Here is a 25,238-nt window from a genome sequence, read left to right as displayed (position 1 = left end):
GCCTGTGGGGGAATTTATCCCAAAAGGCATGACCGGTACAGAGAAGCACCAAGACCAGCACAAGACATGATTTCAGCTGGTCAAAGAAGCTTTGCTTTCCATTCCCAAGCAGATTTGGTCCTTTTTCTAATTAAGAAAAACCTGCAAAAAACCAAACCAAACCAAACCAACAACAAAAACCCCCCCACACACAAACCACTTCCCCCCCCCCCCCCCCCGCAACAACAAATGAACAAAAAAAGAAGTGGAAAAAAAAAAAGAATAGAAAACAAAGCCAGACTATGGAGGATATCTCAGAAATGGCTAAGTGTCATAGTTCCGATGTTTCAGACACAAGGGAAAAATATTTTCACAACTAGTTTACTGTTTAGTACCCTGTAGATACATAATATTTGACATTTATAGCAGTTTCTATACTTTATGACCTAGAATACACTTTAGATCATGAATGAAAAATAAACCCATTCAGAGGACTGGAAAATAACGTGCATAACAATTTACTTTCAAAAGCAAGGTTATGAAGGGTTTTTCTAAACTTCCAAAAATATCTCTAGGAAAATATTATTTTACATAGCTATATTACACAGTGAAATAAACTTTGTTATGTACAAGGTTTCAGTGTGAAAGAAACCAGAGCTAGACATTTGCTCATGGTCTAGATAAATCTGTTGTCTCATATCAGTCAGAGGTACAACAGAGAGACTCTCCTTCACTCTTTTTCAGACTGTCTCAGTGATCATTTCAGCTTTTAGTAGTTACTAGTAGTTGTATAAAACCTGTGTGCAGACATCCACATATTAACCCTATCACGGGCAGATATGGGTAGATATGCTTTCAAAGCAAGGTTAGACATCTGCTCGACAACCACAGTAACCTGAGTATAACTCAATTGCATATTGGTGAAAACACACTTAGTGTAGGCACCTGAGCTACAGCATTCTAAGGGAGCTTGGTGTTAAACCCTCCCCTGGATTTGGGTGTTTCACGGGCCAAATCCTAGCTTGTATATTTTAGGCAGAAAACATGACACCACAATCCAGTTGGCTCAAATTGGCAAAGTTGCTTCATATAATTTTAACTAATCAAAAGCTGCTATCTACCTATTCTTAAACAACAAACTTTGCTCCAGTCACAGGGGTGGAAAGGACATGGAGTACTTTGCTATTTGTGGTGTAACTGTAAACAACTACCGGGAAGACCATATTAATTATACTTCAAGTTTACATCACACTGTTAGTTTCCATTATTTAAATGAACTCAAGCTTATCTTTAAGTTCACATCATCATATTGGGTTTTAGGGGGAAGGAATTTTGAATTAGAAACTCCAAATCAGTACTTGTTTACACACCCCAGCTCCCAGGACAAAGATCTGACAGTGCAGCCTGTGTGGGAGATCAGTTCAATAGCTGAATAAAAGTTCAGGGAATATTCACGGCAGGCAGCACTGCACTCCCCCTTCCTGAGGGACTTGCACTACTTTGGAGGCATGTCCCCTCCTCTAATGCTATAGCTCAGCTGCATAACATAGAATTAGAAAAAAATGGAAACATGAAATCCCTAATGAAGAGGAAACGGCTTTGGAACACCCAAGACCCCCTGCCTACAATGTCTTCCAGCCTGTGCTCCCCTCCATCACCTTCCTCCATCACAGCTGTGTTTACTGTGGTGCAGAACCCGTGGCACGCTCACAGCCAGAAGTACCCAGCCAAGAGGTCACCCTCTTGAGGGACAGCTTACTCAACACCTACTCTTACACATAAGCAACCTGCTTCTGCTGCCTCTGTATTACAGGCGTAATCAGGAGCTCTGTCTTTTGTTTTAGAGAAAGTCAAGGCAGCCTGTACAAAGCTCAGCACCTGCCTGTAGGAGCCCCAACACACACCAGTGTGCAGAGTATAACTGGGGTGGCAAGCTTCCTTCCCTGGGACCTGTCAGCAATAAATACATCTTCTGTCCCCAAAGCCACATGCTGATGGCAAAGGAGCAGGTTCCCCAGCCCACCTGCAACCTCCTATCAATTAAGAAGGCACCAGGCACATCAAACCCATTTCATTAAAATCAGAGGAGATTTCAGCCCTACACCTGGGGAAGTGGTTACCAAACCCATGAAGCCTTGAACCAGGACAGAAGCAGCTCCTTCCAATACCAACAGAAGCCACAGCTGAAGAGAAACAATAGCAGAGAAGGGAAAACAATATCCTCCTGCTCAGAGCTAGGCAGTCAGTGTCCTGGAAATTGTTGGCTACTTCTTAATGGTATTAAATACTATTAACTTCTGTTGATAAGTAGATGTCAAAGGCATTTAGCATCTTGTAGGGTCAGGCCTACTGGCAGATGGCTGACAAAAAGGCTATGTGTGAACATGGCAGAAAGGAAGGGAAAGAAGTGAGAGAGGAGAGGGATAGAATTGCCCTGAGTTTTATACTCTACGAACAAGTCAGGGGTTTTATCATCAAGCACTGAAGGAGTTAAGCACTAAAGCACAGACACTTAATCAGCTTTCCCCCTTCCTTTCACATGTGATTGGAATGAAGCTGCACCGAAGCAGCCCAAAGGGCTTATAACAGCTCAATTTCGAAGCCTTCAGTTTTAATCCCCATCACCCAGGCTAAGCAGAATGGTGGTGCTGAGGCTGCTACTCCACAGCAGTCTGAGCACCTGGATGATGATGGTCTTCCTCCTCCTCTTCCTCCTCCTCTGCAGCCTGCAAGTGGCTGGAGAGCTCCTGGATCACAGCAGCCCTACCAATCTGGTCATTTCTCCTTTTCTCCATGATCAGATCCTCCAGGCTCTGAAACTCCAGCGTGTGGCTGCGCTTGTCACCCAGCCGGATCTGCAATCGGTAGGGCTGCTTGCCTATGCGCAGCTCCCCGCCGATTTTAAACTCTCGCTTGCCGTATCGGCACCAGGCAGCAAAACACTCCGAGTTTCTCCAGCTCAAGTCCCGATCCTTGCAACCCACCTGCTCCAGGGCATTGCGCACCACCACGGCCGGGCTGAGGGGCTTGTAGCGGTACAGCTGGTTGGCAATGCGGCCCCGTCTGCCCTGGCTGGCATCGGTGAGGAAGCTGTTCACCACCTCCAGCCGATGCAGGTGCACAACTTGAAAATCCCCGACATAGACCACCCAGTGCGGATACTGGGCTTGGCACACAAACTCCACCAAGTCACCTGGTTTACACCTATTCAGCAGGTTCTCCGGGGTGTAGGTGCTCAGATGCCCCCCACCTCCTTCATCGCCCTCCTCTAGATGCATGTCCTCCTCTGAAAAGCTCTTCTGGTAAATACACTCATCCCGGTAATAGACTGAGCACTCCACCTCGTGCAGCTGGGGATCGTAGGGCTGCAGGGCAGGGTTCTCGCCCCCCAGGTCATGCACCGAATCCTGCTGCTGCTCCAGCTCATCATCGTCATTCGAAAAGATGTAGGAGACCCCGATCCTGGGCCCTTCATCTCTGTCCATACCTGTCGGGTCGGCCGTGGGAACTTCCTTGTAGTTGAGATGGGTCAGCTTCTCCACCTGGTTCCCCATGCCCGCTGCAACGACAGACACACGGCGGGGCCATGAGGGCGGGCGCGGGTGAGCGATTCCCAGGGAAGCAGCGCGGCTCGCCCTTCCACAGGCGCCCCGGTTCTCCCCGCTCAGCGCAGTCTCTCGCAGCTCCCCGGGGCTGCGGAAGCCCGTCGGGGACGGGGGAAGGGGGTACACGACACTTCCCTACCTGTACGGAGGAAGGCGCAGCGGCACCACCACCTGTTAGGCGGCGGCGATAAGGAGGAGAGAGGCGCAGGAGCCGCCGGGGAGCGGGCAGGCACCCAGCCACCTGTTAGAGAGGGGCTGCGAGCGTCTGGGGAGGTGGGGAGGTCCGAGCTGGGGACGGCAGAGAACGCACCCCCCCCCCGCCGCCCAGGTGAGCCGCGCCGGGCCGCCGGCCAGGTGCGCCTCCCCCGCCCTCCCCGGCACCGGGCGGCCGCGAACTTACCCCGCGGGGCCGGCGGCTGCGCGGCGCCGGGAGCGGCTCAGGGCGAGCGGGCGGCGGGGCGGCGGCGCGCCTGGATCATGGCCCCGGCCCGGCGTGGCTCCTGCTCCCCGCGCAGCGGCAGCGCCCGAGCGCCGCGCCGCCGGCTCCGCGGCTGGGCACGAGCGCCGGAGAGGCACGGCCGAGGGGAGGGAGGGAGGCTGGATCCACCGCGGACGCCCCGGCAAGCGTTCAGCCCCCAGCATTTAAAGAGGCAGATTTTTTTTTTCTTTTTTTTTCTCTTCCTTCCCCCCCAGGCTTCTTCCCTCTCACCTCCCTCCGCCCCGCACCTTTTCACTCTCTTCGCTCGTACATGCCAACCGCTTTGCTCCTCGCCGAGGCTGGTGGCGGGCGGAGGTCGAGCACGGGGCTGTCGGCGCCGCCGCTGCGCAGCTCTGCGCGGGCAGCGGGCGTGCAGCGCGCTCAGCCCCAACTCGCACAGGCGCGGCGCCTTTAAGGGAGCGGTGCCACAGCAGCCCAGCCCGCCGGTGTGCTTGGGGGGAGGCTCCGCAGCCGGAGTTTGCCCGGGACGGCGCCGAGAGGCGAAGCGGAGCCTCGGTGCGTGGCCGTGCGAACGCCGCGGTGCCCGCGCAGAGGCGCGGAGCTGCCCCGGGGGAAGCGCCCGCCCCGCGCAGCCCCCGCGGGAGCGCCGGGAGGTACCTCCCTGGGGCCGCGCACAGTGACGGGGAAGTTGTAAAGTGAACGCAATCAAAGCGCCCGGTTCTCCTGGGCTGATTTAGCGCCTTCGATTCCTCCATGCGCGGAGTGTGTAATTAAGTTTATTAATTTATTTTCTTTCCGACTCCAAGAGCTCAGTCTCTTTTTCAATATAGAAGATGATTTTTTTCTCCCCTGGAAAGGCATTATGAGATCTGGTGGGAATATTTTGTTTTCTGTGTTTTGGAGAACACAAAACAATATTTTGCTTTTTCATTAATGCCTAGTTAGTATGTTAGGTGGGTTTATTTTTCATAATATTTTAACATACACTGGTATATTCACGCTGTTAAAATAAACTACAGAGATAATTTATGGGATGTAGGAGTAATGTCTTTAATTTTCTCTCATTTATTCCCTTTGTCTGTTATCTTGTAATTTATAAGCCCAACTGCAATTGCTGTTCTGAGTATCCGCTAAATAGCGGTGAATGAAGGAACAATTGTAGTGTTACTAGGGCCCTGGGTATTGCCAACGGGCTCGAAGAATACGGTTTCCATCAGATTCTACATCTCTGTGTTTTCAGATGTAGACCTGCCCTTTGGGATGGGAAGAATTACTCCATCTGGGACTGGGGAGATAAGCGCTGCTTGGGATGGTGGGGCATTGCAAGCAATTGCAGCAGTGACACACAGCCAGATCAGAACCTTTTTGTTTTGGATTCAAGCTGGTGGCTATGTCCATGGGAGCATTTTTGAAATGAACCTCCCAAACACCCAGCCCTGACACACATGCACTTTGGTTTTCATCCCAGTGTGTTTTCAAACAGTGCACGTTTCTCTCACATCCAAACAAACTTGATGTACTCATGCGGCAGGGTTGGATCAAGGCTAGTTGAGCAAATGCCCAAAATGTATTGAATGTAGATGTGATTTCTGGGCACTGCATGTTTCCCTTTCCAGTTCCTCTCCTCTATAGCTGCTGCTGGACAAAAGAGGGCCCTGCTTCATAGTCAGAGCATTGTGAAATTGCTTTGCTAATTAAAGATGGGTATGTGTGAAAGTGAGAATATTCTAAAAGGGGGTGCTAAACTGAACATAGAAGTGATTTTTAATGTTCTCCCATTTCCATTTGAAGCTTTGTCTCAGCACTGTATCTTACTATCTCTGGACCAGTTACACTTCTTTGTTAAAATGGTTGGCAGCTCTGTGTTCAAGGCCAAGTTTCTTTTTGAGTCTTCTGCAATGTATGGTAAGATGTGTCCATGCATGAGTGGAAACTCAGTATGGCCCAGGCAGACACTTGTATGTTCATGCATATCCACAAAGATTTTCAGCTCTCTATCATGTTTTCTCTTGTCTGCTTCGATTCACCTCAGTGCCTAATTTTCTGCACCTTGTCTGCTGCTTTAATCTCTTTGATCTCTTTCAGTTTCCTTGCCATGACTGCTCCATTGTATCCACATTGTCCGTTCAATCAGCTGCTTTCTAGGGTAAGAAACCATTGGTGAGTATTTTTGTATCATAAACCACATCCATAATGGCTTAGTGCACACATAGGTAAGGAATTGGGTGGAAAATCCACAAAGAATTTGCAGTGCCTGTATATCATTTTGTCTACTGCCTAAAATTATGATGCCTAAACTTCTTCATGCTTAACCTCTAAGCCTCAGAGCAGCTAAACTCTGCAGGCAAATGGGTGGCAGGGTGGCTGGGACAGTGCATGCTACCTCAGTGACTGTGGTTTTAGAGAGAGAGAGTTGACGTCTTGTATAGTGTTAAAAAAAAACCCAACCAACCTACCAACCAAAAACCACAAACAAAAACTTTTGTGCTTATCTGCTAAAGATGATGCAGCCTTTGGATGTCAAGTGGAGGCAGGAAGGGTTGTGCGTTTCCTGAGCTAGGAGCCCAAACTGCAGCAGAGCAGAATTGAAGGCTGTCTTGGTTTAGATAGACAGGTATCTGCCAGGGAAGATTGGAGTCTCCCTTGGAAAGTAAGCCCCTCTCCCCCCCCTTTCGGAATTATTATAAATTTGCAATTAAAAGGCTGTCAGGCAAAGATTTTGGGAATAGGTATAGCAGTTCTTTACTAGGGATATAAAACCACAAATGTTGTAATATAGAAGAATAAGCAAGCAAACAAACAAGAATCCTAGAAAACCCTGACAGAGTCAGAAATACAGCATGATGCCCTGTTGGTCAGGGTGTTGAAGCAGTCCAGAGTAAGCCCTCCTGGAGTGGCAGATGTGGTTCTGTTGAAGTAGAGATGGTCCTGTAGAAAAAGGGTCCAGTTATGGTGAGATGGGTCTGGTCTTCCTCCAGGAATCCAGTGGAAAACTGAATGATTGGTGACACTTGTGGCTCCTTTTATCTGGATGGAAATGGTTTGGCTCCTCCTCCCTGGGTAGAGCATTTCACAATAGGATTATGTAATGTGTTATGTCATTGGTGAGCTTTAATGGCCCATTAAGAAAAGATATCCCCACGGAGGGAATGGGAGGGTGAGCAGAGATAAGAAACAATGCCCCACTGAGCAGAGATACGCAACACTGCTCCACGCGGTCTTTAACAGCTGGCTTGTTATCAGAGAAGGCAATTACCCCCCTCCCTTCTGGAGTTACAACAGAAAAGGTCTCCCCAACCGGGTTTCAGTAGATGGAATAAAATAAACATATTTTCCTTTTTTGGGCACAAAACCAGAGACAAAGGCACACCTCTGACCTTGCTGTTAGCAAGACCTCAGGTAGGCGAGTCCTTGCTTAGGGCACTGTCATTTGTTACCCAATTTTGAGGTACTGAACTTTGTGAACATGTTGCAGAGGGAACACATGGACGCCACAGATACAGCTGTGCTTGCACACATACTGAAGTCAACAGGGAAGCCCACACTGTTAAATACCATACCTCCCTAGGGTCACTCCCAGGTTCCAGTGGTTTTCTTGCTCAGAATGCAGAAGTATATCTTCTTTGTAAATTCTGTATTGGAGAAAGCTCCACCCCAGACAAAACACAGCTTTGCTTCTGGAGTGGGTTCATTCCAGCAGCTCCCTTATCTGAGTCCCCACAAAGACTGCAATGAAGCAGAGTTGCATCTACATGAGATGTGTCTTGCTCAGCTCTACAAGAGCCCTACAGCATTTTCACAGCTGAATTTCACATCCATATGCTCTCAATCTATTGTCGAATGCAGCAAGACATATCTACAGGTTCCTGACGTAAAAATGCCATTCTGGTGGGTCTCAATATGGCTTGTATGGTATTTGATATGTTTGAAACTTTGATAGCCCCTTTTAGGGCAAAAATACCTGCCATGCTGGAGGACTCTCTGGGAGGCCAAAGCTGCTTGGCCATATAGTCCATTGATATATACAGAGAGGACTGCACCTCTTGGCTTAGAGACTGTGGGACATCTATGGAGCAAGTGACTTCTATTAATCTATGTAGCTGGTATGATCCAGGGGCCTTTGTAGTGCTTGTTGTGATTGCTTTAAACTTAAAGCTAATTTTGAGAATTAGATGCAACAGTTATTTTGTTGTCCCAATGGTTTATTATCTTGTTGCTCCACATATTTTACATCCAGAGATTGAAAAGGTGATGTTGATTTGAAACCACAATTCATCCTTACTTGGATATGAAGTGCTGTGGTCACATTGTTATGTTGTTAAACGATAACCAGGATGAGGAAGAAAAAAAGTCTTGCTATGTAGGTTTTTTTTGTTGTTGTTGTTGTGTGGTTTTTTTTTTTTTCCCCTTAGGAGTGCGTCTGAGTAAGACAAGGTTTAGTGTCATATTCTGTAAGTACATTCTGTTTCACAGGTATTCAGCCAGCTGATGGCTATGACACCCTTGAATTATTTAATAGCCTCCATTTCTTTTTTGCAGTAGAGTTTTATGAGAACTGAGATAAACTATGCTCCATTTGGCATGTAAGCACCGTACATCATAGACGTAGTGATCCAGAGTGCTTACACACCATGGTGGAATTAGGGGCAGTGGAGAAATAAACCACTTTCTAGTGAAGTCCATGGAAGTTCTTCCATGGGGTTCTGTAGAAATCAATCATGCACTAAATTGTGGGAGGTGTATGACCTGAGAGTCACTTGATGGATGGTGTCCTTCCATGACAGCCATAGCTAAGTCCTCCAAGGATATTTAGGTTCAGAATTGTAGCATTTCTTTTGTGACCTCTTTGTCCTTCAGTGGAAGCTGCATCCCTGAGTAAGGCACCAAGGTCCTCTAAAGCCAGGAATGCCGCCTAAAATTAGATTCATCAAACCTGGCATGTCAGCAGTAGCTGGTAGGGAATGGGACAGAGCTGTCCTGACAGCTGTTGGAGTATGGTGCTTCCTTTCACTTGTGTCACACTAATACTCTCCCAAGGTTAAATGCTTTAATGGGGTTGGATTTTCTCACACACAAGAGGAAATGGTGTCATGTCAGTTAATAAAAAGTATTAATATTTAAGATTGCTTCCTTGGGATATGAAAGACCAAGGTTGAAGTCTCTTACCTCACTGAAGGAATTTCAACTGATACCTCCCTGGAGGGTACTGAAAGCCAATAGACTGTAAGCTCTTTTTGAGCAAGTCATGCTTTTTCTGTCCCACTGAACCTGTTCAGCTTTGTATGGGCTCATTAAATACCCATTCAATCTGAAAGAAAGAAAAGAAAAGAATGACAACATCTCTTAGATGCAGGAAGGGGATGAGAGTGCTTTGAGGTCCTCTCTAATGAATATTCAGATGTCTCACAGTCATGCAGTATCTTCATCAGGAGCCATTCAGACAGAATCACCAGAGAGATCTGAAAGTTTTGGGTTTAGGACATGCCATGAGAGAGTTTTCTTCATGACGACCCTGGAAGGAAGAGATTGGACCTCTGGGTCTCATATATGCTGCATGGCTGGTGTAACTCAGGTGCTGTTAGATATCAGCTACTCTTGGTTTCTGTTGTGTTGGAGCCCTACCATACTGCTGTCTCTGCTGGGCCAGGCCTCATGAATGCAGAAGTGAGAGTTTGTGGCATGAGTTTGGGCTTCTCTGGGAAATACGCTGGCACTACTCGGTGGTTCTGCTTGTGTCTCTAGGAGAAAATTCAGGAATTTTGAGAACCAGAAAATTTATGTACCTCAAAATGTTGAGAAATTTGTAGAATATTGGTATTTCTGAATCTTGAGTTTCATATTTGACATGAGACAGATAATGAGCCTCTGGTGTCAGGAAAGTTTTATCTGCATTTAGCCTGTAAATCTTTGATTATATTGTAGAGTTTGACATCTGTGTGCTTCTACACATATGATCTTTGCTATTCCTTATAGCATGGTTTACCACATATTCAAGAAATGAAAGTTAGACAAACTGCAGATAGGAGAGAGACCCACATCAGAGAGCAAATTCTGGGTTTTTTTAAAAAACTTTTACTAGAAGTTTATGGCTCTGTTATCTACTTCCAGCACTGTAATTTGTGACTAAATGTGATCTGTGGCAAAATAAATTGCTGAGATTGCCACAGCTACAGAGCTTTTAACTGAGACATCCAAGCTGTATCTCAGAAGCTCTTCCACTGTGAGTTTTTAATTGGTGCGTTTCAGCAAATGAAAATGAAGTAATTCATGTGTCAGTAGGGGCCTGGATTCATAGGAACTGCTATCAAGCCAACTTGAGCAGCAAGAAAAGCTTAATTAAAATGTAGTCCGAATTTTTTTTTTACCAGAAAATAGCAACTATATTTCAAGCATAACTTAACAAGGAAGGAGGTACAGCGCACACATCTTTCCAGCATGAGAACTGCTCATCTCTTGCATCTCTCATTCGTCTCATGCCAAGCTTCTGCCCTGGAAGCTCCTCCTGTGATGTGTCTTTTAGCACGTCACAGGACTGCTGGCTGCCTTGATAGCACAGCACGTCCCTGCAGCTGGGAAGGGGTGGGACTTCTGATGGAAGAAACTTCTGATGATTGCTCCTGGTGTGCAGTACCTAAGCAGAAGCCATTAGTAAAGGGAAGGAGTCTTTTCTTTGGCTGTAGCCATACTGCTAATGAAACATGAAAGTATTAATATGAGGTAAACACATCACTCTTTCCAGCAAATATGTGATGGAACTGCAGGAAATTCAGAGAAACTGTGATTGCCCTATCCCTGGAAGTGTTCAGGCCAGACCAGACAGGACTTCATGCAGCCTTATCTAGTGAAAGATGCCCCTGCTCATGGCGTGGGGTTGTAGCTTTAAGTTCTGTTCCAACCCAAACCATTCTATGTGCTTATGCCCCCATTTAAATGGGGTGGAAGAGAGGAAACGTGGAGAAAAGTCTCCTGAGGGTGGTGCCTCTGCCAGAATGGGAGGCTGGTGAGGTCATACCATGTGGCCATACACAAGGTGGTAACATAGCTGGGAATGTGTTACGCCTGCTCTCTTCAGCCCAACTTTGGATGCTTGGTAACTTGACCCAGAAATACTGGCCATGGCTGCTCCCCACAACTGCAGATCCATGGCAAAGTACAGGAGCAGTAGCTGAGCAGATAATCCACCTTGTCATTCACTCATTAGACTGAGAAACAGGTTAATATTTTTTCTTCTGTAGCCAATGGAAAGCAACAGAGATGCAAAGCCTCCACCCATCTGTGAAGGTGATGTTTAGGGTTGTCTGCTGGACTTGTTCCAAATCCAGCAGAACAGGACCCAGCCTCTGGCTGGTCGCAGTTGCTGAGGCTGCAGTGCTGCAGAGGTAGCAGCTGTGGGGTTGTGCACAGCCACCTGCACCAAGGAAGGCCTTGGGCTAACCTGGCTCATGGTGTGTGTGTGTGGAGGTTGGGAAAGGGCTTTTGCACAGCTTGTCCTCCATGTAGGCCTCTCAGAAGCCTCCTGTCACATTGCTTATCTCCCACAGCCCTCACCACAGATGGAAGCACAGAATGAACCTGCATCAGGCCCAGGTGTGTTATGGGTGTGCCTGTGGAAGGAGGATTTGCTGAGCAAGACAAGGAGGGAATAGGCAGCTGAAGAATCTGCTTTGGGGCATTACTGTTGAAGCAGAGCTGGGAGAAGATCATGGGCTGCAGTTTGCATCAGTCTGAGGCAGTTTTGCACACATCCTCATCAGACTGAGGCACAGCAAAGCTGGATATGAGCAGTATGACACCCTTGAGAGCACCAAGCGTATTTTAGCAATGAATTTGGACTTCTAATGAAATGAAATGGAACGATCAATGCTTTCAGGGCTCTGGTCTCCATTTGTGAATAGCAGCTAATCCTACTTGTTGCACTGAAAAGCTGCAATAATTAATAAAACCATTAGGGTCCTGAGGTGCTCAGAGTGCCTGCTAACAAAGCCCATGGAGGCAGAGAGGGAGACTGCTAGGAAGGTGACTCGTTTTTCCAAGGAGCAGGAGTATCCAAATTTGAATCAGCCTGCTGATGTCCACAGTGCTTGGGGTGGGCCCTGACTCCTTACCTGGGCTTGCCTCTGGAAATGATGTGCAGGAAATTCCCTGCAATAAACACCTTCCAGTGAGGTGTTTCTCAGTCAGCTGCAAGCATCCCTCTCCTGTAACTCACTAATGATGCTGCTGACTTGTTGTAGGCTGCAAGAGACCAGCCGAGCCCAGGCAGGCTGGAGTGACTCCTGTGGATTCATTCATTACTGCCTGCTACCAAGAACCATTTTCTACCTCAGTTAAATGCACACCTTGAGAAAACCTCCTCAGCTTGTAGACAAATAGCAGGTACAGCATCTGCTGTGTTCAACAATTGGTGCCCCTTTGCGGAAGGCACATAAGTGTGAGGAAATGCTGCTGTGCTGCTTCTTAAGAAAGCATCAGTATTATCCTTATCTTCCACCAAGACCTTTCTGATAGTGCCTGTGGGAGGAGAGCAAGGAGCAGATGGTTTATTCCTTCAGTTCTGTGAACTAGTTAGATGAAAAGCATATTCCTAGTAGGATCTACTGTCAAGGAAGCTTCTGGTCTGCTGGATGGCAGTGCTGGGTTGGATTTATAAAGTGGTCTCTGGATAATAATGTGTGTGTTGGTAATAATGACTTTCATACTTGTTAGAACTGACAGCCCTATGTGTTTGTCTTTCTGGAGACAGATGTTCTCCCGCCTGGTTATGTGGGTTGATTCCAACTGGGGAAACAGGACAGCATGAGCAATGTGCTGTTCATTGTTATTTCATTCCCTTTTTTATTCCTTTCCCTCCTTTCCTCCCTCTTTCCTTCCCTGGGCTGTTTTTTTAGGCAGGAACCTGACTGATCACATCAGCTGCTTCAGGGAAGCCCCTTGGCCATCTGGGTTCCTCCTCCTCTGCCATCTATCAGAGCACAGGAGGAGGCTCAGGCAGGGTTCTGAATTCATTTCAGCTCAGCAGCACTCCAAGTAGTTTGATGATGCTTTCCATCTTCACATGTGACACCAGCTGAAGACTGGGCTTGATGCTCATGCTTACAGGCAGTGCTTCATCTCAGACAGCCTCTGTATAAGTTGAAGTTGTCAGCTCAACACCAAATCCCTTTTCTTGGCTTTTTCTGTGTAACATGGTGTTCTCTTGCTCTGATTCAAGTGTTTTGTGGTTCCACATGAAGGAGATAATAGCATGAGCAAAGCTGTGGGTAAAGATAAGTCATCTGTAGGAAAAGATAAGAAACACAGTTTTTTGGAAGGCTGCAAGGCCACCATGTCAAGGGACCAAAACACTTACTGCAACAAATGTCTGCAATGATCAGCTTAAATCTCTACTGCCTTAAATTCAAAGTGATTTCAGTGCAAAGCTATTTTTCAGTGCACTTTTGTATCAGAATGAGCTGTGTGAAAACATTCCTCTATGGAAGATTCAGATTCTCATTTTTCACCTGACACTTTGTCGCTATAAAGTAAATCCAACCCATGGTCAATTTGAGGGAAAAATTCCAAATTACTTCAAAGGAAGAAAAATTGTGTGCATTGTGGTCTTTCAGGGATACACTGATTCAATGGTCTAACTCTACTGGGTGTCCTCTCTTTTTAACATTTACAATCCACTGGTCCTAAAAGTAATCAGAAAGAAGACAGTGTTATTTTGGTGCTAGAGAATAGATCAGGCAAAAACAATTCCTACAGTCTATACCATTTCCTTGTTCAAAGTAACGGTAAATTCACATGAAGATGATGACTGTGGGATAGATTAATGAATGGTAGCTTGGTTACAACAGAAAAAATGACAAATCAGTCTGATTTTGGATCCTCTAAAGAAGTGCCTGCATGACTGTGCCACACAGAATAATTCTGTGTATTAATGAAACTCAGCAAGACTCACCAGTCTAGTGAATATGGGTTTTTTGTTTGTTTCTTTTTTCTTTGTTTGGTTTGGTTTGGAGTATTTTGTTTGTTTTCAATTTAGATTTTTTTTCATTTCACTCTTCATCCATGAGAAACTGAACAATTTGTGGCCTGAGTCACAGTCTCTGTTGCACTTTCTTTTAAAAGTCCAGAGGGGAAACATTGCCAGTTCTAGATTTCCAGTACAGACTAATTAAAGCCATGTAATAGCCAGATTTCAAGCATGCCTTTCCAAGGCAGACTGTGTCCTGGGCTGTATTAATGAGTGTTGCCAGCAGGTTCAGCAAAGTGATCTTTCCCCTCTGTTCAACACTTATGAAATTGCATCTGGAGTGCTGCTTCAGTTCTGGGCTCCCCAGCAGTAGAAGGACAGTGACAGAGCCAACAGACACAAGCTGAGATCTAGAAAATTCCATTTTAAATATTAAAGGGATGGAGGTTTGGGTGGTTTTGGGTTTTTGTTTGTTTATTTGGTTTGGTTTTGGTTTTTACCATGGGAGAGGTCAAATATGGAAATAATTGCCCAGAGACATTGTTCAGTCTTCGTCTTTGAAAGTGTTAAATTCATCTGGATCCATCCCAGAACAATCTGATCTAAGCAGACCTTTGCAAAGGGTTGAATTAGATGGCCTCTGGAGGTTTCTTTCAGGACAGATTATGATTCTATGATTCTCACAGGTCACAAAAATCTGCTTATTAATAATTCCTACCAGATCCAGTGCCTATAATTTACAGTTTCTTTCCATCCCATCCTGGAGTCTGATTCAGTAAGAACTAGATAAAATCTTCTGCGCAGTTTGAAACTCTGTGAAGAGAAAAGAAATCCTCGAGGCTCTCCTTGTCTAAATACTTATCTGAATTTCCTGGACTTCTAAGGCAGAAGTACTTTTCTGCCTGGAAATGTCTTTGTGGATGCCTGAGAATATAACTTTCCTTATCCTTGCAGATATACTGGGTCACCTGAACAAATGACCCCAAACTGCTCCTCTGATTCTCCCCTAGCTGTTTGTTGCAGAGCTGTGTGTGCACCCTATCTATGAGAAACAGCAACCTCTCAGTTACCTTGGGTGGTGCTCAGGGGACCTTGTCACTGCCCTAGGGTGGGGCTGACAGGCTGGAGCAGTCAGGGGTTCATGCAGCCCAGGGTTTCATGAATTCCCTTCCCCAACAAAAATTTTGGCATATTAGTAATGATGAGTTTAAGTCTGAAATCCAAGCTCAACACAGTACTGAAGTGACTGCAGTGCCAGGTCTTACGAAAGATAGGCATTACAAATCCCAAATAAATGCATGCTTTAAGGCACGAGGTTGCTTCCATTCTTCACTGATCTAAACAGGCTTGTGAGAAGGTGCTGCTCTTGCAGGCAAGGCCGTGGGAGCTAGGCTTTCAAGGGCTGTGGTCTCCTTGGTACTGCTGTGTTCAGTGCTTGTGATGAACAACTGGGTGGCATCTGGGGTGAAGGCAGTGAGAGCTGTGCATGTCTGGGCTCCTCAGGCTTGAAGCTGGCCTTATTCACTCCACAAAAGAGGCTTTGAAAAGTTGATTGCTTAGGTTTTAACTTTTCCAAAAGGGTTTCTCTGTTAAAAGCTTCTGGTTAGAAATACCAAACCCTGTTGTTGCTAAGATTAAGGTATTTGTTTCTTAGAAATGGCTTATAAGAGAGACCAGCACATGGATTATTGCTTCTTCTTTAGCCAAGTGGAGCAAAAGTGCTTCAAGTAAATTTGGCTTTCAGGAGGATCAGTTTTGCATGTGATTTTGATAATGGTTTTGGGGAGGGAAGGGTCAGATCTGATTTTTTGTTTGTAACTCTATGGAAAAAAAAAAAAAAAGAAAAACAGTACTTACCACTAAGATATTGGGAGGTTAGGCTGTTTTAAATGAAGATAGCAAAACCAGCTACTGTGTTTCAGTAAAAATTTAGAATGTGTTTTATTTTTGCATACTAATGAAAAAATGGAATATGATCAGATTTATGGGTTTTTCTTTTTTGGAATAGTTGTTTTTTTTTTTCCTTCTCTTTTTTCTGTGGTTCACCACTGCTCCCCTCCCCAGGGCTAATGTCATAAGCAAAATAGAATCTGACTAATTAATAAGACCTCAGAAGACTGTAAATACCTGTCAGGAAACAAAAATGTTGTCTGCTGTTTCTAAAAATGACCTTAATTGTGACCTGGAAAAATTGTGCTTGCAGTTTGTGAATGAAGTCAGTAACCATGCTGTGGTACTGCTGGCCTTATTATGAAATGCACATCACAGATTGTGTCTAATTGCACATGGTGGTTTTATGGTATCTGTAGCTACTGATCCAAGACTCAGATATCAGCACTCTTGCTATAGTGAAATGCTGCTGCCATGTAATAGGTTCTTCTTATCTCTCTTCTAGCTTCCAAATTGCTGTGTCTTGGGTCAGTGGCCTAAGTTCAATTTTCGTAAATTCCTGACTGAAGTTATTAGCTCTCCTCTTTAAAACCCAGGATGAATTAATGTTGCATTATGCCCCATTCAGGGAAGCATGGCCCCAGCTTTTATGATTGTCACTGGGCTTGCTTGTACTAGGTTTCAGCAGAAGGAGATTGGTGGAATTCCTTCAGGAGGGTGTATCTATCCCTTTGCTTACATGAAGAGGAAAGTTTTCTGCTGATGTTCACAGATCTTGCAGGATTGCTTTAACCCTTTGGAAGCCTGGAAGAAGATAGACCTATGATGTGGAGAACAGATACATGCTCATTTCCCCCAGCCTCAAATGCACATGATCTTGAGATGTACTTACAAACAAAATGTATAATAAAAAAATGGATATTCATGTTCCTGAAGTTCAAGGGTGCAATGCTAATTCCTCAGAGAGCATCACCACTACCTTACCATCCTTAGTCCTCTGGGGCAGTCCTCCCTGTGCCTACCAGTTTCCAAACATCATGATCTGCTTCTGCATTGCCAAAGGGCCCTTGTGGTGCCCATGCCAGGATGGAGCCTTCTGCCATGCCCTGAAATGTCTTTCACTCTCCACTTCAACTTCACACCAATAGCAATGGTGTCTTTCCACCAGTGCCACCAGAATAAGATGCTGCTGAGAGGGATTGTGTGGGTCCTGTCCTGTACCTGTTTTTCAGACACTCAACACTGCACAGAGCCACTTTCAGTCTTTGGCATATATGGTGCCAGCTGCCAGGAAAAAGACTGAAGTGCTGGGCTCCTTGCTGCACTTCATTTTCATGCAGCCCTTTACTGCTTCCTGTTTCCAGTTTCATAACAGTTTTTGCAGAGTGCTTTGTTCTTCCCCTATGCACTTGGAACTGGCAGTAAAATGTGGATTGTTCTCAATGTTTAGCATCAAGTCCTACATGTGGGAAGTGATTTATCAACAAGATTACAGGCTGGAGTACTGTGGAAATTGGACTCCAAGGTGCCATAATTCTTTGGAAAATGCCAGCCACAGTAGGTTTTACCTCCCAGAGGCTGTCCATTATTGATAGCCTTATTCTAATATTATGTTTATATTGTAAGCAATGACCAGCTTCTCAGCTTTATACTTATACAGGTGCAGCTAATTCAAGTTTTGTTCTTCATACTCTTCTCTGTTCTTTCGTGTCAGTCCCCTTTTCCTCTGCCCTCACAGTCTTTTTTTTTCTTTTTTTCTTTCATTTTATGGAAGAAAACTGATCTCTTCCAAAGAAAACCCACTTTCCATGCAAAGTAGTGCCATAAGAAGTCATATTCATGAAGATATTCTCCTGGAAACATGGACATATCAATGCCTAAAACATTCTGATGTGATAGATGAGATAGTCACTTGGGCCAGTTCTATAATACTATGGAATCTTCATGTCAGTGATAGCTCAGGCTGCTGCTCAGTGGCAGAGAGAAAAAAATGTTGTAGTTCTCCTGGGATATTTTTTAATTACTGGACCTATGGCAAGAGAAAGGATGGAATAATTAGCACAAATGCCCACTTTAAGATATCCAGCCACTGGGTTTTTTTTCATCGGAGGGCTACAAGCTATGTTACAGAATGTGCTCAGTGGGGTGATGTAGCTGTTCTTGAGCTGACAAGAAAGAATGAAGTGGTATTTCAGTATGTCTACCTGCCAGTGTTGCCTTCTCTTATCTTCTTAAGCTCCACACCAGAACTTGCTGGCCCATAAACATTGGTGATACTCTTAGTTGCTAGATAGCCAACCTGCTGAACCTGGGGACCCTAAACTCCCCATGGCAACATCAAATGTCTTAAAGTCAGTGGGAGGAACAAAGAAACTGAGAAATTTGACGTGTTTCCCATGACCTCATGAAACTTAGGGAAGTGCCAGACTAAACTGCTCTTTACATTTTTTTTCTTTATATCCTGTTTTATCTGCCTGTCAGGGCATTGTCTCTGTCCCTGAGAAACTAAAGAATAGCAGGCACTGAAAAAAATCAAAGTGGTTGAACTGCTTGGAGGCTGCAGTCAGTAGTCCCACTAAAGCTGGAGGTATGGAGACTTCTAAGGCAGGCTGTTATCTAGAAGCTGCAACAAAATACTTGAGAAGTGATCAAGTGTGAAGTTTACCCAAAACTCTGCCAGCCTGTTTTAGATTGGAATTCTTTCATATTGAGATAGGTATCACAGACTATCCATAAATATATTGGAACCAGCAAGTTTAGGAGGCAACTGTGATACAAATAAAAGGAATTTTGAGGGTCATGAAGCAAGCAAAATTAGCAGAATTCCTATTGACTTCACCAGGAACAAGTTTGGGCCTTGAGTAATTTGGCTGATAAATCTTCAACAAGATTGAAAGAAAAAGGGTCTAGGATTTTTTTCATTCTAAGATTTTATTAATGTCCAACCAGGATGCTATTTAGTCTTCAAAACAAACACCAGCACTCAGAACACATCAATTGTTTGTATTCTGAGCTCTGTGTTACACTTATTCATGGACAGGGAAATTACAATGAGAATAATCATTGTCAGAATACTAATGTGATGCAAACTAGTGTAGAGATATTTATTCAATAGAATGCAATTACCAGCAATACTCTATTTTCTGAACAGTGTGACTGTAATCCAATTTAGACTGTTTAACCCCTGGTGATTTGTTTCCGTTTGTATTGTGATAGGTTGAAAACAGGCAGGATTGCTGGGGGCAGCAAAAGGGAGAGTAAGGGGAAATAGGACCCCATGTAATCTTAGATCTTAATGACTTTACTAAATCTACATAACCACAGGGCTGTTCTTCATGGTTGTGCTGCTAATTGAATTTTAAAATAAGGGTAGATCCTACACTACTTTCTCCCAACATCATTTCGTTTTCTCATGAATGCTTAGTCACCAGTTTAAAAAATCCTTTAGTACTTCAACATGAAGTTACATCAGGACCTTGGATTTCATATAAGATGGGATTCTCAGGTACATGGTGGAGGCAAGTGATTAAGAAGATATTCAAGGTGACTTTTATGATCAACTTCTCTTGCAGAAATGTTCTCGACTGCTGGAGTTGTGGCAGGATCCCATGGGTAAAGGGCAGCTTCTCTCCTTAAGAGAGAGGGGCATCACGGGAAGGACAGAGCATGGGGACCTTGCTGCAGGCAATTTCTGAAGACTAAAAACCTTCAGCTAGATACTGGTACACTCATTAGCACAGAGGAGTCCCCCTGAAACTAGCACAGTTTCTGTGCTTCTGAAACTAGCACAGGATATCTTATCAGCACAGAGAAATCTTGGGACCTGTTTTTTAAATAAAAGAAGTGCCTGAGTGATCTTGTGCAGAGGGATATTTTATAGACACACAGAAATAAGTGGGGAAGATCTCTGTCTGTCTGGTATGGAGTTTGCTGATGGTGAAGGCAATTTCTCCAAGACAGGCAGCATTCAAGCAGAAACCATTGTGTAACTGCTACCAGACTAGAAAGCACAGAAAAACAGTTCTCTCCAGAGAAATGGGCCCTGAATGGGAACCTGAGTAAGATTTCCAGTTAGAGCTTTTGTGCTTCCTTTCAGGTTTTTGTGTCACTTAAACACCTGCCTTGGGCAAAAGATGCCAGCTGGGGCTTGCTCACATATGCTGTTGGTTCATCTTGCAATATAAGCAGGAAGCAGAAATGAGAGGGTAAGAATTGCACAGTCAGGACAGAGTGGTCCTAACTCCCAGGGATTCTGCATTTGGGAGATTTGCAAAATTAGTCCCTTAGTATTTCCAGCAGCCATTCAGCCATAAAACCAGTGACTGAAAAACACACAGTGCAGCTACTATTCTTTTAAGTCGCAGTCGAGCAGGTTATTTTTTCACTTGATTTTTGATATAATTTGTCTTGTGAATTTGTATGAGGTGTCCCTCCCCAGTCATTTACCAAGAGTGCTGTGGGGAATCCCGACAACACAACTCTGTGTTGTCAGCATGTCAGTGAGCTAAGGAAGAAGGCAGTTGTGTTTCTTACAGCAGTTCTTACCTGGGCCCAGTTGGATTCAAACTGCAATGCAGTGAGAGCTTTGTACATCTCTAACAGAAGAAACACCTGCAGAGCAGACTGTCAGGTGACAAATTTCCTCTCTCTGGACTAGCTCTCATCTAAACTGAATTCTCTTTGCCAATGTTCACAGCCGATTTTACTTTCACTGGTGTAAAGTATGGGGAATCAGAGCCTTTCCTTTCCTTTCCTTGACTGGGAAAACTTTGTCCAGCACGTGGCTGCAAAGCAAACCTGGCTGCACAATGCCCAGACACCTCCTTTTCCAATGCCATTCACTCTGAGCAGTCTTCTCATCTTGAACAAATTGCAGCACATGGCCTCTGTGAAAAGCCAGACCCTCTTTGCCACTTCTCATACCACCAAGCTTTGAAAGGCCAGTGTTTTACAGTGAAGTTGAATGTCGGTTTCTATTCAATACATATGAACTTTGAAATGAATAGTAGTTCCATCTAAGCCGGTTTTCACTGGTCATAGACCTTCATAACTCCTCCAGATTGATTATAGCAATTTCAGTTGATGAAGATGCTATGCACAGATTTTGAGGTAATATTTTTGGGTCAGAAGATGCCATGCCATTTTACCTGGGAGAAAAGACTGATCTCTACCTGGCTACAACCTCTTTTCAGGTGCTTGTAGAGAGTGATAAGGTCTCCCCTGAGCCTTCTTTTCTCCAGGCTAAACACCCCCAGCTCCCTCAGCCACTCGTCATCACTTATGTCCCAGACCCTTCACCAGTTCCTGAGTTGCGTCTCTCTGGGAGCTCCAGAACCTCAATGTCTTTCTTGCATGAGGGGCCCAAAACTGGACACAGCACTTGAGGCCTGACCAGTGCTGAGGACAGGGGGATAATCACTGCCCTGGTCCTGCTGGTCACACTATTGCTGATACAAGCCAGGATACCACTGGCATTCGTCATCATCTGCTGGTTTATGTTGATCTGGTTGACCAATACACCCAGGTCCTTTTCTATTGGGCAGCTTTCCAACCACTCTTTCCAAGCCTGTAGTGCTGCAGGAGGTTGTTGTGATCCAAGTACAGGACTCAGCACTTGGCCTTGTTGGCCAAGCTGGGCTATTGATCCCACCATCTTTTTTGAGTGGGAAACCCTAATTCCTATGTGACCATCCTCAGGAACTTCTGCGGTTTCAATCACATCAATACCCCTTGTGTCTTTGCTGACACATGGATCTCCATTTCTACCTCCACTGAGACAGCAGACTGTAGGACCTTGCTAGCACACTGTCCCTCAAACACTGGCATGATGCCAGGCTTATCTCTAGTGATCCTGGTTTTATCTCTTTTCCCCTTCAACTCTAGCTTGAAGGTCTTTCAGTGAGCCCTGCACAGTTCCTTTTCCCTCTTTGAGACAAACACTCCCAATATTGCCAGCAGGCCTGGTGTAGTGTAGACCAGTTCATGAACAGAAAACCCAAAATTCAATCAGTGACAGCAGGTTCAGAATCAGGTATTGGGCTGCTATTTTTCCTGTTTCTTTCCCCATCATTCCCTGCAACTGGATGGACAGAGGAGAACACTACTTGTGCTTCAAATGTTCAACTGCAACCTTACTGTAATTTGTAGTGATGAATTCCTACTTTTAGAAGTAAGCATGGAGACCAAAATCTTTATTTGAGGGGATGGTAGGAGCCATATTTGGCACCCAGTCAGATCTCAAGGTTTCACAGTCCAAGTAAATTTTGCACTTGAGAAGACCAAGTGTTCTGCAGAGGCTTAAATGGGAATGCATGATAAAGAGTTTTTAGAGAAAGAGTTCAGTAGGCAGAAGGGAAAAGAAAAAGGAACACATTATTAACATTTCAGATTGTCTGTGTAGAAGCAAAATAAGGTGGGAGATGAAGTTTCTGCATACTGGTCATCACTGTCATGGTCTGAAAGGTCTTGGTGTGTACTCCAGGCCATATGAGGCACCTGCACCACCATCCTCCTGCATCCAATATTCTTGTTCCAGGACAGTTCCTCCTCATGTTTTACCTTGTTACTGATGATGTAACATTGCAAAAACAGCTGCAGGGGAAGTGTTTGCCACTCATTTGGTGACAGGATTGAATACGGAAGGATCCCATACTTTTGCACCAAAAGGATTAAAGAAAAACCCTTCACCTCCTCCTCCTCCAGAAAAAGTAGCAACTGAGGAACATTGAGGAGGGACATAAAGATAAGGAGCCACTGAGCATTTGTGCACATTTGTGCCTTGACACTCACATATTTGCTGGAGTTGTGACCGTAAGTTTTGGATCTTTGCCGCTTTAGGACTGGTGCATTTGTCATCAACCTTCCCTCTAAGGCTTCATTCATAAATCACTTTTGGAGTGTGAATAGGCCATGGGGATGCTTTAATAAATGGTTCCTCACATAAAGTTTTATTCCCCAATAATGGTTAGCTTATTAGTAAATCCCTGATGGCATTACTAAGGAGGTCATTATCATTATCCCTGTTTTATATCTGCAGAAACTGAACCAGAGAAAGGAAAAGTCATCACTAAGTAAGATTTGTGGATGCAAACTCCTGAGTCAAGGTATATGCCTTCTTCAGCAGGTCACAGGACTAATAGGTGCGTGAAATAAATGGTTAATCAACTGATTAATCAAATCATTACATCAGAATGCTATAGGACAGTGATATCTTCTTAGAAGATATTTAAACCCATAAAGAGTTACTTGCATCTCTGATGGTTGTCAACATTTAGTAGCCCAAACTCTTCATAGAGACCAACTTAAGATACACATAACTATAGAGTTCAACTTTAGGAACTTTCATAGGCTGTGTGCTGTCAGAATTTGTGGCGATATCTCCTGTTAAAAAGTAGATGTTGGCATAAAAAGAAACTGGCATGCTATTTACTAAGTTTTTTACTCAGAGGCATCCTTTTTATTCAGCTTATTCCTGATCATTTTGAAAACAGTTCTAGTACACTTGATTGTTTTAAGAGTGCATTACTGGCCATAGAAATATCTACTGCTCTCTCAATATAAAGGACAACAAAATGCAAAGGGGAGTTAAATCAAAATAGATGTCATGAAGGCTGCTGCAATGATTGCATCATACAAGGCAGTCTTCAAATTCAGTAAAAGGCTTGCATGCCTTTTTGTGACAGCAACCAGAGAGGATTTCCAACACATAAGGATTCCTCTTGAAATAGAAACCTACCATGCCCAGCTATACACGAGTGGCCTAAATATTCCTTAAGGCGGAGAGAGAAATTTAGACAGAGAGTGCTTCATGTCTGCATTGTATAGAATGGTAGAATCATAGAATTTTTAAGGTTGGAACAGACCTCTAAGGTCATTGGTCCTACAGTTAGCCTAGCTCTGTTCACCACTAACCTATGTCCCCATGTGCCACAGCACACATTTTAGAATGCTTCCAGGGACGGTAATTCCAGCACTTAGGCAATTTGTCCCAGTGCTTTTCCACCCTTTGCATGAAGAAATTTTTCCTTATATCCAATCTAAACCTCCCGTGGTGAAACTTGAGGCCATTTCCTCTTGTCCTATCGTTTGTTACCTGGGAAACCGACCCACACCTTGCAACAATCTCCTGTTGGGGAGTTGTAGAGAGTGATAAGCGCCTGGTGAGCCTCTTTTTTTTCAGGCTTAGCCACCCCCCACCCCCCCACCCCCCACCCCCCCCCCCAACAGCTCCCTCAGCTGCTTATCAGAAGACTTGTGCTCCAGACCCTTCAGCTCTGTTGCTCTTCTTTGGGCATGATGATACTGAGACTGCAGCACCTCCAAGCAGGCTCAGGCTCTGGGAATTTACGCTACTTAAAATACAGTGCAGTAAAATTAGCGTAAGTTTAGTACATTACTGAGCAACTTCCCAATTCCTTTTGTAATGAATGGTGGGAAAAATAAATACTTGTGATAGGTACCATGTGATTTACCTCTAATGTGCTGAGCTTTGGGTCCTCCAAGCCAATCAAGAAGCAAATCAAAAAAGAAGTTTTAGAGACAGTCATCTGGGCTTATTGGTCCTGCTATCAGAGTCTGAAACTACTCTTAAACTAAGATCATATATTCGTAGTCTCTTAGAATACTTCTGACATAATTTGCCTGTTGATGTTGTGGTGAAAGCACCCAGTCAGAAGGTGGGATTTGAAGGTCTGAAGTCCTTCTCCACCTGAGGAGGTTTGACTCTGTGACTTCTGAACTCCATGAAAAAGCCTTGAACGTCAGGGTGTAACAGAGTCTAAAAGGGCAGTGGGGTGAGCAAATGTGCCTTCTACACTTCACCAAGTCACAGGATAGCCAGAGATTCATTGCTGCAATGGAAAGACCAGTTCAGAAAGGGCAACCTCCATTGCAGCCTGTGCCTAAGCTCCTGTCTGATTCCTGGATCTCTGCTTGCTGCCCTGAGAATTTTTTTCCTGGTTACTGTTTTTATTCCTTCAATCCAGGCTCTCTAATGAGGAATGTGTAAAGAGTTGTGGGAGCAGTGTAGATTCTTCAGGCTCTCCCTTGCCAGCTGAATATGCAGAAAGCTCACACACCATCCGTGTTGCTCAGGGGAGCTGGTTAAGGTAGGATTGTGTGTATGAAATGGGCATAGTTAATGCCTGTGAAGTAGTTTAAAACATCTAAGGGCAACTCAGACTCAAAACCTCCTGCTCCAGTGTGCTGCAGAAACCTGAAAGACCCTCTGGGGGAATTGTTATCCCCCTTGGTCCAAAGACTGCTTGTAAATTGGTCCCTTCAGTGGAGTTTTTGCATGTGCAGATAGCTGGCCACCTCCTGCAACACTGAACAAAGAAATGCAAGGCAAATTCCAGCACTTGGAGTG

General features: G+C 44.8%; 1 protein-coding gene across 3 annotated transcripts; it reads right to left on the bottom strand.

The window, feature by feature from the left end:
• Window positions 1-221: 221 nt before the first annotated feature.
• On the bottom strand, window positions 222-4,625 carry LRATD2 (LRAT domain containing 2). Of its 3 annotated transcripts, none has more exons than XM_066176044.1 (2): window positions 4,311-4,625; window positions 222-3,538 (listed from the first exon to the last, which is right to left on the bottom strand). In XM_066176044.1, the coding sequence occupies exon 2, from the start codon at window positions 3,531-3,533 to the stop codon at window positions 2,637-2,639; it is 897 nt and encodes a 298-aa protein (XP_066032141.1). In that variant the 5' UTR covers window positions 3,534-3,538; window positions 4,311-4,625; the 3' UTR covers window positions 222-2,636. The 3 variants fall into 3 exon arrangements, with proteins under 3 accessions (XP_066032141.1, XP_066032131.1, XP_066032121.1); XM_066176034.1 differs by lacking the exon at window positions 4,311-4,625 and adding an exon at window positions 3,985-4,073; XM_066176024.1 differs by lacking the exon at window positions 4,311-4,625 and adding an exon at window positions 3,724-3,872.
• Between the last annotated feature and the right edge of the window lie 20,613 nt (window positions 4,626-25,238).

This window comes from Chamaea fasciata, unplaced genomic scaffold, assembly GCF_029207755.1.
Source record: "Chamaea fasciata isolate MVZ Bird 193981 ecotype frontalis unplaced genomic scaffold, bChaFas1.0.hap1 SCAF_1, whole genome shotgun sequence".
NCBI classification, from domain to species: Eukaryota; Metazoa; Chordata; class Aves; order Passeriformes; family Sylviidae; genus Chamaea; species Chamaea fasciata.
The sequence above is the reverse complement of the archived record's forward strand: the minus strand, read 5'-3'. Positions and strand labels throughout refer to the sequence as shown.

Coding starts and splice junctions, on each gene's coding strand:
- LRATD2 (XM_066176044.1), bottom strand. CDS start 3,533: ATGGGGAACCAGGTGGAGAAGCTGACCCATCTCAACTACAAGGAAGTT.